The 13,285-nt window shown below is 49.9% G+C and overlaps 1 protein-coding gene across 2 annotated transcripts; it reads left to right on the top strand.

The window, feature by feature from the left end:
- Nucleotides 1-4,650: 4,650 nt before the first annotated feature.
- LOC119843321 (zinc finger protein 501-like) lies at nucleotides 4,651-12,738 on the top strand. 2 transcript variants are annotated; one of them, XM_043496862.1, is made up of 4 exons: nucleotides 4,651-6,900; nucleotides 7,981-8,094; nucleotides 8,466-9,084; nucleotides 9,169-12,738. In XM_043496862.1, the coding sequence occupies exons 1-4, from the start codon at nucleotides 6,774-6,776 to the stop codon at nucleotides 9,665-9,667; spliced, it is 1,359 nt and encodes a 452-aa protein (XP_043352797.1). In that variant the 5' UTR covers nucleotides 4,651-6,773; the 3' UTR covers nucleotides 9,668-12,738. The 2 variants fall into 2 exon arrangements, with proteins under 2 accessions (XP_043352797.1, XP_043352796.1); XM_043496861.1 differs by having other exon boundaries at nucleotides 4,652-6,900; nucleotides 8,466-12,738.
- Nucleotides 12,739-13,285: the final 547 nt, after the last annotated feature.

Here is a 13,285-nt window from a genome sequence, read left to right as displayed (position 1 = left end):
GAACAAAGAACTTTGAGTGACTCAAAGGGCAATCCAGTGAATGGAAGGAATGCTTGAAGAACAGGGTCTGCTGTGTGCAGGCCTGTGTTCTTAAAAGCACAGCATCCCAATGCCAAGACAAGACAGCTCTTCCCTATCGGACATGATGTATTGAGCAGCAAAAGGAGATTCGATCCATTAAAATATTTTACATCCACCCACTGCCAAAAATTGCAATCGTCATATATGATTTGAGTGTTAAAGAATCCCTTATCAATGTAACTGTCTGCATAAAGCCTCCGAGGAGCTCACCAATTTATCTTACCTGGTGTTCTGATTGCCTGAGTTGGACTGGGATTTTTTGGTAATCCACTGTTCGTGGAGTTTCACTCCTTTAAATTGGTGACTTTTTAAAATGCAATTTTGATGGCTCTTTGCATTTCATCATTTCCCTTCATTAACATGGTGCAGATGGTTGTCTATGTGTTCATTCATTTCTGTTTTCATAGCAAATAATCACGGAAAATATAAATAGTTGCTAGTAGTTTCAGCAGTCACCTCTCACAGTGTTTCTAGTGTAACACTTCCTGTTTGTATGGCAGACAGCAGTATGAGATTTTAATGCTAATTTTTTTGTTCTTTTTACCCAGTTTATTCTTTGGGATCATACGACTTCAAGCCTGACTGATTTCCTGGTTTCTCTGATGTTGATTATGCAGTGAACCCTTCTCTTTCCGAGCAGAGGTATTTGCATCTGAATGTCCGCCCCCTCCCCCCATTCATGTGGATGTCATGGAAATTAAAAAAACCCAAATTTTAAACTAAAGGAATTAACAGAGGCTTCAAGCCCTTCAATTCCCCTTATTCAGGGCTTGTCTTCATGGTGTGATGCTAAAGATGTGAAGTTAATGTGCTGTAAACCCATGTGGATGATCTCGTTCAGAAGTAAAGTCACGTTAGTTATGACTATATCAGTCATGGAAACCAGAGAAGATTGCAAGAGTCCTTCCCAAAAACACTATTATTCCTCAGACCTTTGATGTATCCAGAACACTTAAAATTTTTTGAATAGTGCAGGTATAACCCACATTTGATTTTTCAAAGAGAAGAAGTGAAGCAGTGGGGCACTCATCTTAATTTCCCTGAGTGTTGCCCTGTGTGGAAAAGTCATTACGATATTTCCCAGATCTCAATTTTGGCTTGACAAAATTGCAATAAATGGTTTACGGTTGAAATTTAAGATGATCTCTCCTCTTCTCTCTACCCTCTGCTGGTCAGGTATCCGTTATGACCAGGAGAATGAAGGCTGGATAGCGTCATCATGGTAGATCCTGCTGTGTGCACAGAGGGTGTTGGCTTGGCTGTACAGGGATCCCCTCTATAAGCGATGTATAGAAATTCTTGTCCCAATAGAATTAACCAGTCGATCCACATTTTTGGTGCTCTAACTGTAAAATTCCTCTTTGATCTCAGCCTCTAGCTGCTCACTAATCACATATCATATAAAGCATACCTGTTACTATGTACTCCCTGGGGAATTTTGCTCACAAGCACAGCATTGTCTCTGACACCTTTCTGACATTTTCATGGTAATATTAATGACTGCGATATCTGCCTAGGTGTGAGGACACAGCCTGAGAGGTTGTAATAAAAATATTTTCAGCCCACTTAACACATTGTGCTGTTGCATCTCAGCCCATGTGCACAGTGCAGGGTCCATCACCCGGCTCAGAAACGCCCAGAAATAGGCTGTGACTGCCGTTACGAGATATGCTCTGAACTTTGTTTCTGAAGCTGTATAGGATGTTTTCATTGTAAGCAAACCACCTGGGAGGCCTTCCCTCTTTACTCACCTGACCGATGAGCTGATCAGATATCAAGGGAGGGAATGTTATAAATATATCTGCTTAAGACAGCCCTGTGATATCTGCGGCTGCTCAGTGCAAGAGCATGCCCATGTGCTGACAGCGCTGAGAAGTGTTTTGAGAAGGACGGAGGATGCTGACATTCTTATGCAGCGCTGAAGAAACCAGGTGCAGACAACTGCAAGTTATGCCCACATTATAGAGACCCTGGGCAAGATTCACAAAGCTACTTAGATGCCTAAATTTGGGTTTCGAGGCCTAAATCCCAAGTTTTGGCTCCACAACTACTCCCACAACTCCTGTCAAATCGTCTAGGCTCCTAAACTCACCCAGCGCCTACATTTTCAGGGTAAAAGTTCCTTTGGTGCCTGCCCCTGGGTGGGGGGAATATGAGGAGGTTTGGGCCCAGGGATGGTTTAATCCGGCCCTAAAAATAACTCCAGGAACCTGGCCGCAAAGCACTGACAGCTCCATGACCAGAGCGAGGGGAGCAGAGCTGGTGGCTCCGGCCCAGGGCTGGGGGCCAGGGAGCCTGGTGTGCAGACAAGAGACCAGCTCTGACCAACTGCTCCCTGTGCCCCTCTGTTACCAGAGTGGTCACATACAGTCAGTGTCATCCAGAAGCATGTTGCCTGCAGCTCCAAGCTCTGGGCAGCCTCCCTAGGACCAGGACCCCCATCCCCTCTGTGTCCCCGTAGACAGGAACAATCTCCATAGAGGCCCCCCGCCCTTCTCCCCCCTCCCCGGGATATTGACGTCTCCTTTATCTAGTCACTGACACGGTGGCTTCTATGCACGATGCCGCCTAATGCGGGGAGGAGCTGCCCGTGCCCAGGGCAGGTGGGGCCCCCAGGGGGCAGGGTCTGGGGCGGGGGGGCTGCATCGCGGTGGGTGGGTCGCTAGGACCCGGGAGCGGCTGGGGGGCGGCTCTGGGGGGCGGATCGCGGGGCTCAGGCCCGGCCGCAGCAAGTGACTCGCAGCCGCTGCGGCGACTCTGGCTCCCGGCGAGATCCCCGAGCCCCGGCGGCTGGTGCTGGGAGCCCGGAGCCCTGGCTGCAGCCGGGAGAGGGGAATCTCCAGCCGGGCCCTTCCCGCGGCTCCCCGGGAGCCTCCCCCAGGGCAGAGCCGCCAGCCCGGCCAGGGCCCCCTTCCCGGCCCGGCCCCTGCCCCGGGGGGCCCCGCTCGGAGGGAAGGTGAGAGAGACCCGCCCCCCCGTCCCCCCCGGGCTGCAGGGGGAGGGTTTGGCCCCGGGCTGCTCCCCGCGGAGCCGGCTGCGATTCCCTGCCCCGGGCCCAGGAAAGCTGCCGCCGGCTCCCGCTGTGTGCGGGGCGGGGGGAGCCAGCCTGGGCCGGGCTGGGGCTGGGAAAGCGACACCTGGGGGAGCGGGAGGGGGCTGAAGAGGGGCGGGGGGAACAGGGGTGTGTGAGGCCGGGGGCAGGAGGGGGATGGGATGGGGGCAGGGGGAGGTGGCTTTAAGAGGCGGCTGAGGGGGGCTTTAAGAGTTGTCCGGCCTGGTGGGGACTTTCTCCGGTGGCCGGAGCCTGCTGATGAGGGGAGAGACCCGGGGGAAAGGGCTGGGGCCGGGCAGGAAAGTGCCTCTGCACAAAGGGCCCCTTTCAGGGACCTGCTGGTGAGTTTGTGGTAGATGGGGAGCGAGTCCCAGAGCTGCTGCCCTCAGAGACACTCCCAGCCTCACACTCCTGCTAGTAAACTGGTGCGGAGTCAGTAAATAAGGACGTGTCATTTACTCCTTCTCATAACACAAGAACTAGGGGGTCACCGAATTAAATTAATAAGCTGCAGGTTGAAAACAAACAAAAGGACGTATTTCTTCACACAACGCACAGTCAACCTGTGGAACTCCTTGCCAGAGGATGTTGTGCAGGCCAAGACTATAACAGGGTTCAAAAAAGAACTAGATAAATTCCTGGAGGATAGGTCCATCAATGGCTATTAGCCAGGATGGGCAGGGATGGTTCCCTAGTCTCTGTTTGCCAGAAGCTGGGAATGGGCAACAAGAGATGGATCAGATGATTACCTGTTCTGTTTATTCCCTCTGGGGAGCCTGGCATTGGCCACTGTCAAGACAGGACACTGGGCTAGATGGACTGATTCAGTGTGATCCAGTGCGGCTGTTCTTGTGTTTTAGACGAAGTAGCTGATCTGTGTACTGGAGAACAAATGCCCAGAAGAACAGGACAGTAACCAGTTGTCCGAGGCAGAGGGAAGGAGAGAACAGGAAGGAGACAGAAAGGGAAAGAGAAGAGACTGAAAAGGGCAGCAAGAGCAATAAGTGAGGAGGAAGGTTCTCAGTTCTCAGCCCTGCCCGGATCCATTCCCTGCATCCCCCTGGGCAGCCTGACTCTCCTGGGAACAAGGGGAGGAGCTGACAAAGGGAAAGTTCCTGCCCTGGCCCAGCTGCTGGATGCGCTGCCCTTGGGGTCAGTGTCAGGGGGAATCCACCAACGCAGCTCCTTTGATTCTGCTCTTTTCTAGTGTTTGGCTCAGACGATCTGTTACTGGGGGGCGGGGATTTAAAAGTGTCTCAGGGGGTTCGGTGCTGAGAGGGAGGGGCCGGGTCTGTGTTGTAATAAAGTGACTGAGGGTTTTCCCAGCGTGGCAGAATCCAGAGCGTCTGTCTGCAGGGAGAGAGCCTGGGGGAATCGGGGTGTGAAATAGACTCAAGCCACTTCTGTAACCTCCCCAATGGCCCCTCTTGCCCTGACATCCTGAAGAATTATGTCCATGTTTAGATTTTCAGGGAGCTGCAGGGGGGATTTGTTGTAGCGGGGGAGGGGCAGGAAACACATCTGGTGAGGCAGGGAGGGGACAGTGTGTGATAAAGCTGCTGGGACATGATCAACCTGGGCCTGATTTTCTGAACAGGCCCATTGGTGAGGGTGGGGGAGAAACATTCCCCCATTTCTGAAACAGGAAACACCCCCTGGGGCAGGGCTGGGAAAAGTGACCAGACTCACAGAGACAGAGCCTGAACCCATTGGCCAGAGGCTACTGTGGTATTTTGATAGGTCCACAGATTCCAGGGACTGTTTTGATCATCTAGTGTGACCCACTGTATAAACCAGGCCTGAGAACTTCCCCAAAATAATTCCTAGAGCGGATGAATAACATCTGATCTTGATTAAAAACTTGTCTGTGATGGAGAATTGGTAAATTCTTTCAATAGTGAATTACTCTCACCATTATACATGTACGCTTTATTTCCTGTCTGAATTTGTCTAGCTTCAGCTCCCAGCCCCTGGATTGTATTATATCTTTCTCCTCTAGACTGATGAACCCATTATTAAATATTTGTTCCCTCTGTAGACTGCAATCAACTCACTCCATAATCTTCTCTTTGTTCACCTAAACAGATAGAATCCTTGAGTCTATCACAATAAGGCAGGTTTTCTACTCCTTTGATCATTCTCCTGGCTCTTCTCTGAACCCTCTGCAGTTTGTCAACCTCCTTTTTGAACTGTCAATACCAGAACTGGACACAGGATTCCAGCAGTGCCTGCACCAGTGACAAACACAGAGCTAAAATAACCTCTCTAACTTCTACGCAAGATTCCTCTGTTTATACATCCAAGGATTGCATTCGCTCTTTTGGCCACAGCGTCATACGGGGAGCTCATGTTCAGCAGATTATCCACCATGGCGCCCATAGGTCAGTGCTTCCCAGGACGGCATCCCCCATCCTGGAAGCATGGCCTACCGTCTTTATTCCTAGCTATGTACATGTACATTTAGTCATATTCAAATGCATATTTTTTGCTTGCGCCCAGTTTACCAAGTTGATCCAAATTGGTCTGAATCAGAGACCTGGCTTCTTCACTGTTTACCAATCCCCCAATTTTTGTGCCCTCTGCAAACCTGTTCAGTTATTATTTTGTTTTCTTCCAGGTCATTTCTTAGAAATGTTAAATAATGTAGGGCAAAGAACCAATCCCTATGGCACTCCACTTGAAACACCCCCTTGATGTTGATTCCCCTTGTAAAATGACATTTTGAGACCTATCAGTTAGCCAGTTTTTAATCCATCCATTTTGTGCTATGTTAATTGTGTATCATTTGAGATTTTGATTCAAAATGTCATGTGGTATCAAGTCAAACGCCTTACAGAAGTGTAAGTATATTATGTCAACACAATTACCCTTGTCAACCAAGCTTGTGATCTCATAAAAAATTATATCAAGTTAGTTTGAAAGGATCTGTTTTCCATAAACCCATGTTGAATTGCATTAATTACATTACACTCCTTTAATTCTTTATTAATCAAGTCCTGCATCAGCTCCTCCATTATCTTGCCTGGGCTCAGTGTTAGGCTGACAGGCCTATAATTACCCATGTCATCCTGTTTACCCTTTTAAAAATTGGCACAACATTAGCTTTCTTCCAGTCTTCTCGAACTTCCTCAGCACTTGAAGACTTATTAAAAAATCAACATTAACGGTCTGGCAAGCTCCTCAGCCAGCCCTTGTAAAACTCTTGGATGCAAGGTATCTGGATCTGCTAATTAAAAAATGCCTAGCTTTAGTGGCTTCTGTTAAACGTCCCCATGAGATACTAGTAGAATGGAGAGAGTGTATATGATGAGACTGTATCGTCTGGTTTCCCCCCAAATACGGAAAGGAAGCCATTGGGATTCCTGTCCCCTGCTCAGAGCTCTGCTTCCCGTATCAGCCTGTGGCTGGCAGGCATGTGGGAAATAAGAAGTCTGTGCCTTCCTCCATCTGCTGGGGGGACAAGGAGCTCTCACCTTCTCCCCACCCCCTGAAGCCTCCTGGCTGCTCTGAGCAAGGTGGGCGTGGAATTCTGCTACTCTGGTCCTCTGAGAGCTTCTGTTTTTTTGTCTTCCTCCTGTGTGACTAGTGAAATAGTGGCTGGGGCAGCAGGTGCTGAGTCGGGGGACTCTTGTTGTTTCAGATGCCGGTGACCTTCGAGGAGGTGGCTGTGTATTTCACTGAGGGGCAGGGGGCTCTGCTGGACCCCGCTCAGAGAGCCCTTTACAGGAACGTCATGCAGGAGAATTACAAGACGGTGACCTCACTGGGTAAGGGATTCCCGTCCCCTCAGCTATTAGAAGCCGTGGGGTCTGCGTGTCTGAATCTGGTCAGGTTCTTCCCTGGTCAGTTAGATTAGAGGGGAATGGGTCCCATAGTTCACAGCTCCAGTGTGAGAGAGACTTGCATCTCCATCCCCTCCAAAGCGGTCAGGGAGTTGGAAACCCAATGGACATGCTAATTCATCCCTATCTCTCCAGCTTTCAAGGGGGCAAAAGACATGTATTGTCCTGGCTCTGTTAACTCTAACTCACATGCAGAATCCCTGTTGGTCTCCTTTCCCAGGAGACCTAACTTGACCTAAGAGACTCCTCCAAGCATCTGGGAAATGCACTGAATTGAAACTGACCCTCCTGCCCCATCACCTAGATTGAGATTAAACTGCATTCCTTTGCCATTAGTGTTTTTTTTAAAATTCAGCTGCCTGTTGAGCCCATCTGCTTCAAAAGCCTCCAACCCATGGTGCACGTAACAGTATACATCTTGTGAGCAGGTGCTGTTGCCCTGAGGCTGACTTGGGAATCAAGGATTTTGACATCGGGGGTGTGAGACTAAGGCAGGAAAAAATGTCTCTCACCTCATATTATGCAATCTAGATCTCTGGTATCAAAAACAGGCAACCCCAAAACTATCACTATTCACCATGAGGTGCAAAGAGGTTACTGAAGTGCAGCTTTTTGAATACGTTGATGAGCCTGAACTGGATAACTGCTCATTGACTTCAGTTTCTGGGTTTATGCTAATTGAGTCTTCGTGGTAGACTAGTTCCATCCATGGGGAGGGCTCTGGAGGTTTAGAACTAGGAAGGGGTTTAACTCCAGAGCTGTGTCTGCATCAGTGAATCCCCCAGAGTGCACAGACCCTGGAAACTCCTAGTGAGGGCATGGTCTCCCACCCCCAATGTCTGCCTCTCTCAAGGGGGCTCAGTGATCATGCTTCCATCTGTTCAGATTATTCATGCTCCCAGCACAGCGTGGGGCCAGGTTAAATTCAGGGAATGTTCCTTGTGACAGATACTCTCCCAGTATTCCATGCACCCTGATCTTGTCTTATTTCATCCCCCCGAGCAGGATTTCCCTTTCCCAAACCTGAGCTGATCACCCGGCTGGAACGAGGGGAAGAGCCGTGGGTCTCGGATCTCCAGGCCTCTGAGAAAAAGGAGGTCCCGCGAGTCACCCACACAGGTGAGGAGTCAGTGAAATTGACATACAAACTGTGTGGTGAGTGAAGGAAAAATCTGAGACTCCCAAAGATGTGCTGTGAACGAACTCCCCCAGGTCTGCCCCATCTCACCCAGGTCAGGGCTGTAATCAACAGGTCGTGCCTCACCATGACAGATATCATTCACAGCTTCCCACCCATCCTTTAGCTGTATGCAGTTTCCTCCCCAACTTTACTCCCCTAGGAGTGTTTGGGTGGGATGTGGAGGCAGAATTCAATTTCTCAGTCTCCCCAGCAGTCACCGTGTGGTGTTTTCTCTCTTTGCTATTCCCTGTTCTGTCCTTTATCCCTGGCATAGGCAGTGACTCCTGTCTGGTTTCTCTCTCTCTCTCAACAGGTGATGAGACCGTGAGTGAGAACAAGGAGGTGAATTGGCAGGTAGAACCAGAGAGGGCCTTTTTGAGAGGAGCTGAAGGGAATTTTTCCCAGTGCTTGGAACAGGGAGTAGCCTGCAGAAATCGGGGTGGGTCAGAGAGGCAGCTGGGAAACCAGCCAAGGAAGAAAGTGGATGCATCAATTCAAAGTGGGGGAGGATGCATACATCCCAAGGAAACCACCGCCCAGCAGACAAATCCCAAGGACGAGAAACCCTACAAATGCCTTGACTGTGGGAAAAGCTTCAGTGTGAGAACGAACCTTATTACACATTGGAAAAACCACACGGGAGAGAAGCCCTATAAATGCTTGGACTGTGGGAAAAGTTTCCGTCAGAGCTCACACCTTATTACACATCAGAGACTGCACACGGGAGAAAAACCCTATAAATGCCTGGAGTGTGGGAAAAGTTTCAATGTGAGATCGGCCCTTATTGCACATCAGAGAACACACACGGGAGAGAAACCCTATAAGTGCCTGGACTGTGGGAAAAGTTTCAATGTGAGATCAGCTGTTATTAGACATCAGAGAATCCACACGGGAGAGAAACCTTATAAATGCTTAGATTGTGGGAAAAGTTTCAATGTGAGATCAGCTGTTATTAGACATCAGAGAATCCACACGGGAGAGAAACCTTATAAATGCTTAGATTGTGGCAAAAGCTTCAGTCAGAGTTCCAGCCTCACTAAACATCGGAGAACCCACACGGGAGAGCGACCCTATAACTGCCTCATGTGTGGGAAAAGTTTTAGCGACAGCTCGTCCCTTATTAAACATAGGAGAACCCACACGGGAGAGAGACCCTATAAATGCCTGGACTGTGGGAAACGTTTCAATCTGCGATCAGCTCTTCTTGCACATCAAAGAACCCATACGGGAGAGAAACCCCATAAATGCCTGGACTGTGGGAAAAGCTTTAGTCAGAGCTCAAACCTTGTTACACATCAGAGAACCCACACGGGGGATAAACCCTACAAATGCCTCCACTGTGGGAAACGGTTTAACGTCAGTTCAGCTGTTACTACGCATCAGAGAATCCACACGGGAGAGAAACCCTATAAATGCTTGGACTGTGGGAAAAGCTTCAGTCATAGCTCAAATCTCACTAAACATCAGGGAATTCATGAGGGAGAGAGAAGCTATAAGTGGGACATGTTTTAATAGGAAGTCAACCCTTAATACTCATCAGGAGATCCCCAGCATGGGACAGAGACCCCAGAAATGTCTCTGTTGAGGGAAAAGTTCCATTCAGAGATCATCCCTTGTTACGCATCAGACAATCCACAAAATAGAGAAACCCCATAAATGCTTGGACTGTGGGAAAAGCTTCAGTAACAGCTCAGGCCTTACTTAATACTCACATGAGAAAGAAAAACCTTGAATGTGGGGCAGACTTCCCTTAGTATCTGGCAGCAGCAAATCCGCGCAGGGAAGAAACCACTGAGATGTCCTTAGCAAGGCAAATGCTCCAAGTGGAGCCAACACCATGTCAGACATCAGAGACTCCTCCCCACATGGGACAATTTCTTTCAGGGCCCTGACTAGGCCTGGCCATGGTGACAAACCCATTTCCTTGTTCCCACACACATCAGGGGCATTTGGCTCCCAAGGATCCAGCTGCCCATTGCTGGGGTGAGGATCCAGCAGCAGCTGAGCAGCAGCTGGTCAGTGACCCTCTGGCTCTGCCTGGTCTAAGCAGACCCTAGTCAGAGGAGGAGAAGCCCCCATCAGCCCCTCCTCCCTGCTGCAGCCCTGACTGCTGAGCTGATGGGCCACAGGTGGGGGAAGAGAGAGAGAGAAACTCTTCCAGCTGCTCCCTCTGTCTGGCTTTAGTTCCCCCCTTCTCCCTTCCCCTCCCAGTCGGGATCCCCCTGCCATGGAGATGAGGAGAAGGACACTTGGGCCAGGCCTCACCTTCACTCTAGACCCCTGTCTCCATCTTCCACCAGCCCCTGGGCTGGGCTCCCCCACTTACCTGGAGCTATTCCCTGCAGGGGGAGTGTCCCTGGAGGCTGGTAACTCCTCCCTCCCCGAATTCCCCAGGGCGCTGGGCTCTTGGGGGCCAATCATTAAGGGACCAGGCGATGGGTTATGGGGAAGGGACTAGGCATGGAGTGGTTGGAGCTGGGAAGCAGGGGGAGCTGGGTGCTGGGGCTATCGAGAGTTTGAGGATCATGGGATAAGAGGCGAGGGAGAACACAGGGGTAGAGAGGTGCTGCCTCTCCTCACTCACCCCTCTGCCCCTTCTCTGCATTCAGACAGCACCACTAAATGGAACTGATTCCCACAGGGCCTTCTGTGGGAGGCGTGGAGATACCACCTCTGCCTTGACAGCATCAGCCTCTGAGCATCTGTCTGTGGTAGGAAACGTGGTCGGGATCAGCCAGCTTGTCTCCTCTGACCCTCCCCCATTCATCCTACCCTAGATTGACCCAGAGCATCTAATTCCTTCTGATCCTCACCATTAGCAGAGTGACTGTTAGAGTCACTGAGTTCCCCCTTTGGGGGTAGATTCTCTCGCTCCCAGCTAGTCTCACCTTGATCCAGGCTGTGCTGGCAAGCATTTCTTTTTGTACATTTTCTCTCTTACAGACGAGAATTAAATGGAGTCTAGAAGAGTTGGAGCAAGGACAGTAAAAGGTGGTGTTTTAGGTGCTGTGCTATTTGAGAGCGATGGGGTGAGTCTGAGGGATTCCCTCCTTCCCCCGTCACTGTCATGCTCCATCCTTGACGCAGCAGCCTCTGTCCAAGCTTTGGAGAATTTTATCCTGTCCCCATTCTACTCCTCCACCTCCCAAAGTGTCACTTACTACAGTGCCCCTGGCTCTCCGTGCACAGGAATCACACTTGGATCCTAAACCAGACTCCGGGACATGAAAGTGTCACTGACCTGGGCCAGGGTGGGGGGAGGATTCAGATGAACCCCAAGGCACAAGCTGAGGTTTCTGAGCTTAAATCCCTGTTTCCATCTATCGGTAAAGTGGCTTCTGGGCTTTTCACAGCCAAGTACAGATCATTTGTCAAGGGGAAGGTTTTTGTTTTTGCTTTTTTTCCTGTTTCGTTAGGGAGGATGGTAAAATGTTGTAACTAACACAACTGAATAGTGAGGAGGTGCTGCATGAAGCAGGGTTAGCCAGCTCAGAAGAAAATGAGTAAATATGTTCTCCTGATTGTGAATCAAAATTCTCTGGAATTTCGCTTTCTGAATGTGAAAGTGTTTCATAGCCCCCCTGTATCGTGGGGTTTTCTTTCCTGAAGGTGTTGGGTCACGTACATTTGATATTAGTTTGGTTTGACAGGATGTAGCTCAGGGGTATTGGGGACGTGATGAGGCAAATGACCATTTGCCAGAATAGTCCTTTCCTATTTTAGTTTCACCTCTACCCTGTTGTGAGATTTTCATGTGGTTTGAACAATGCCAATTGTCAATATGTATCGGCACAAAGAGAGGGTGAGCGCTAGATTTACACTCCCAGAGGCAGAGACTGAAATGGAGAAGGAAGTTACTGCCCGATCCCTGCAAAGATGCGAGATACAGTCAGGAGGGGGATGGAGTGGGAGGTGAGGGGTACAGAGCTGGAAGACTGCACATTTCTCTCTTGAGAGCCAGACCGCCAATACTGAGAACTGTGAACTTGCTGCAGCTGTGCTAGAGAGAGACATGAAATGTCCTATGAGTGCCATGGGAAGACGCCCCTGAAATCTAAAGGGCTAGGAATGATGCCCCAAGAAGAGAGAAGCGGGGAGAGGCAGCGTCTCATCGTTGCTGAAAGGACGAGGCTGGGCATATGTAAGAAGGAAGCCGGGGAAGTCACGAGGCCTGAGCTCCCCAGAAGCCAGGCTGACCCCCATCAATGAGGCCAGAGGGAGAGGCGGACCTTGAAATTTTAGCTCCTCCCTTCCCCATCCGCCGCAGAGTCCTGGGTGCAGATGAGAGAACCCCTCTGTGCCCCGCTCGCCCCACACTGCATCCCTCAAACCTGAGCTCGTGGGGTTTCCTGCTCTCGGAGCATTTGCTTTTGTGACTGGATCCTGGCATCTTTCGCAGATTGTCTGCGCTTTCCTACCAGCTTTAACTTGTTTCTCTTTCCCTGGTGCCCGTGGGAGCTGGGAGCAGCATGGTGCTGGCCTGGGGCAGAAGTGGACCGGGCTCCGGGCCCTGGCTGGGGAGGTGGGTTTAGCTTGTATTTCTCAGTCGGAAATGATAAAGCAGAACATAGTTTCTCAACCTCTCAGCATCTCTTGTCGTGAATATTAATCAAAATGGGCTTTCATGGAAGCCTCTTGGAGGTGTTATTTCTCTTTCCCTGAGCACCACAGACTGCAGATACCAAAGCAGCCAGCTCTGTGGGATTTCAGACTCTTCTATGGGAAAAATCCATCATCCACGGGGAAAATCCATCATCCACGGGGAAAATCCCCACTGGCTGTCCTGTCCCGTTCACCCGCCTCCTGCGGAAGAAGAGTCAGTCAGGCTGGGGAGGCATTTTTTTTTTGAACCTTGGTGAAGCAGCCATGGAGAGAAGCGATGATAACCTGTTCTTTAAAGCAGTGGTTCTCAGCCAAGGGTACAGATATCCCTGGGGGTACGCAAATGTGTTCCGGCGGGTACATCAATTCATCTAGATATTTGCCCAGGTTTGAAACAGGCTACATAAAAAACACTAGTGACATCAGTACAAACAAAAATTTCACACAGACCATGACTTATTTATACTGCTCTATATGCTATACGCTGAAATGTAAATACAATATTTATATTCCAATTGATTCATTTTA

This window comes from Dermochelys coriacea, chromosome 14 (genome assembly GCF_009764565.3).
Source record: "Dermochelys coriacea isolate rDerCor1 chromosome 14, rDerCor1.pri.v4, whole genome shotgun sequence".
NCBI classification, from domain to species: domain Eukaryota; kingdom Metazoa; phylum Chordata; order Testudines; family Dermochelyidae; genus Dermochelys; species Dermochelys coriacea.
This window is presented reverse-complemented; position numbering and strand designations above follow the sequence as displayed.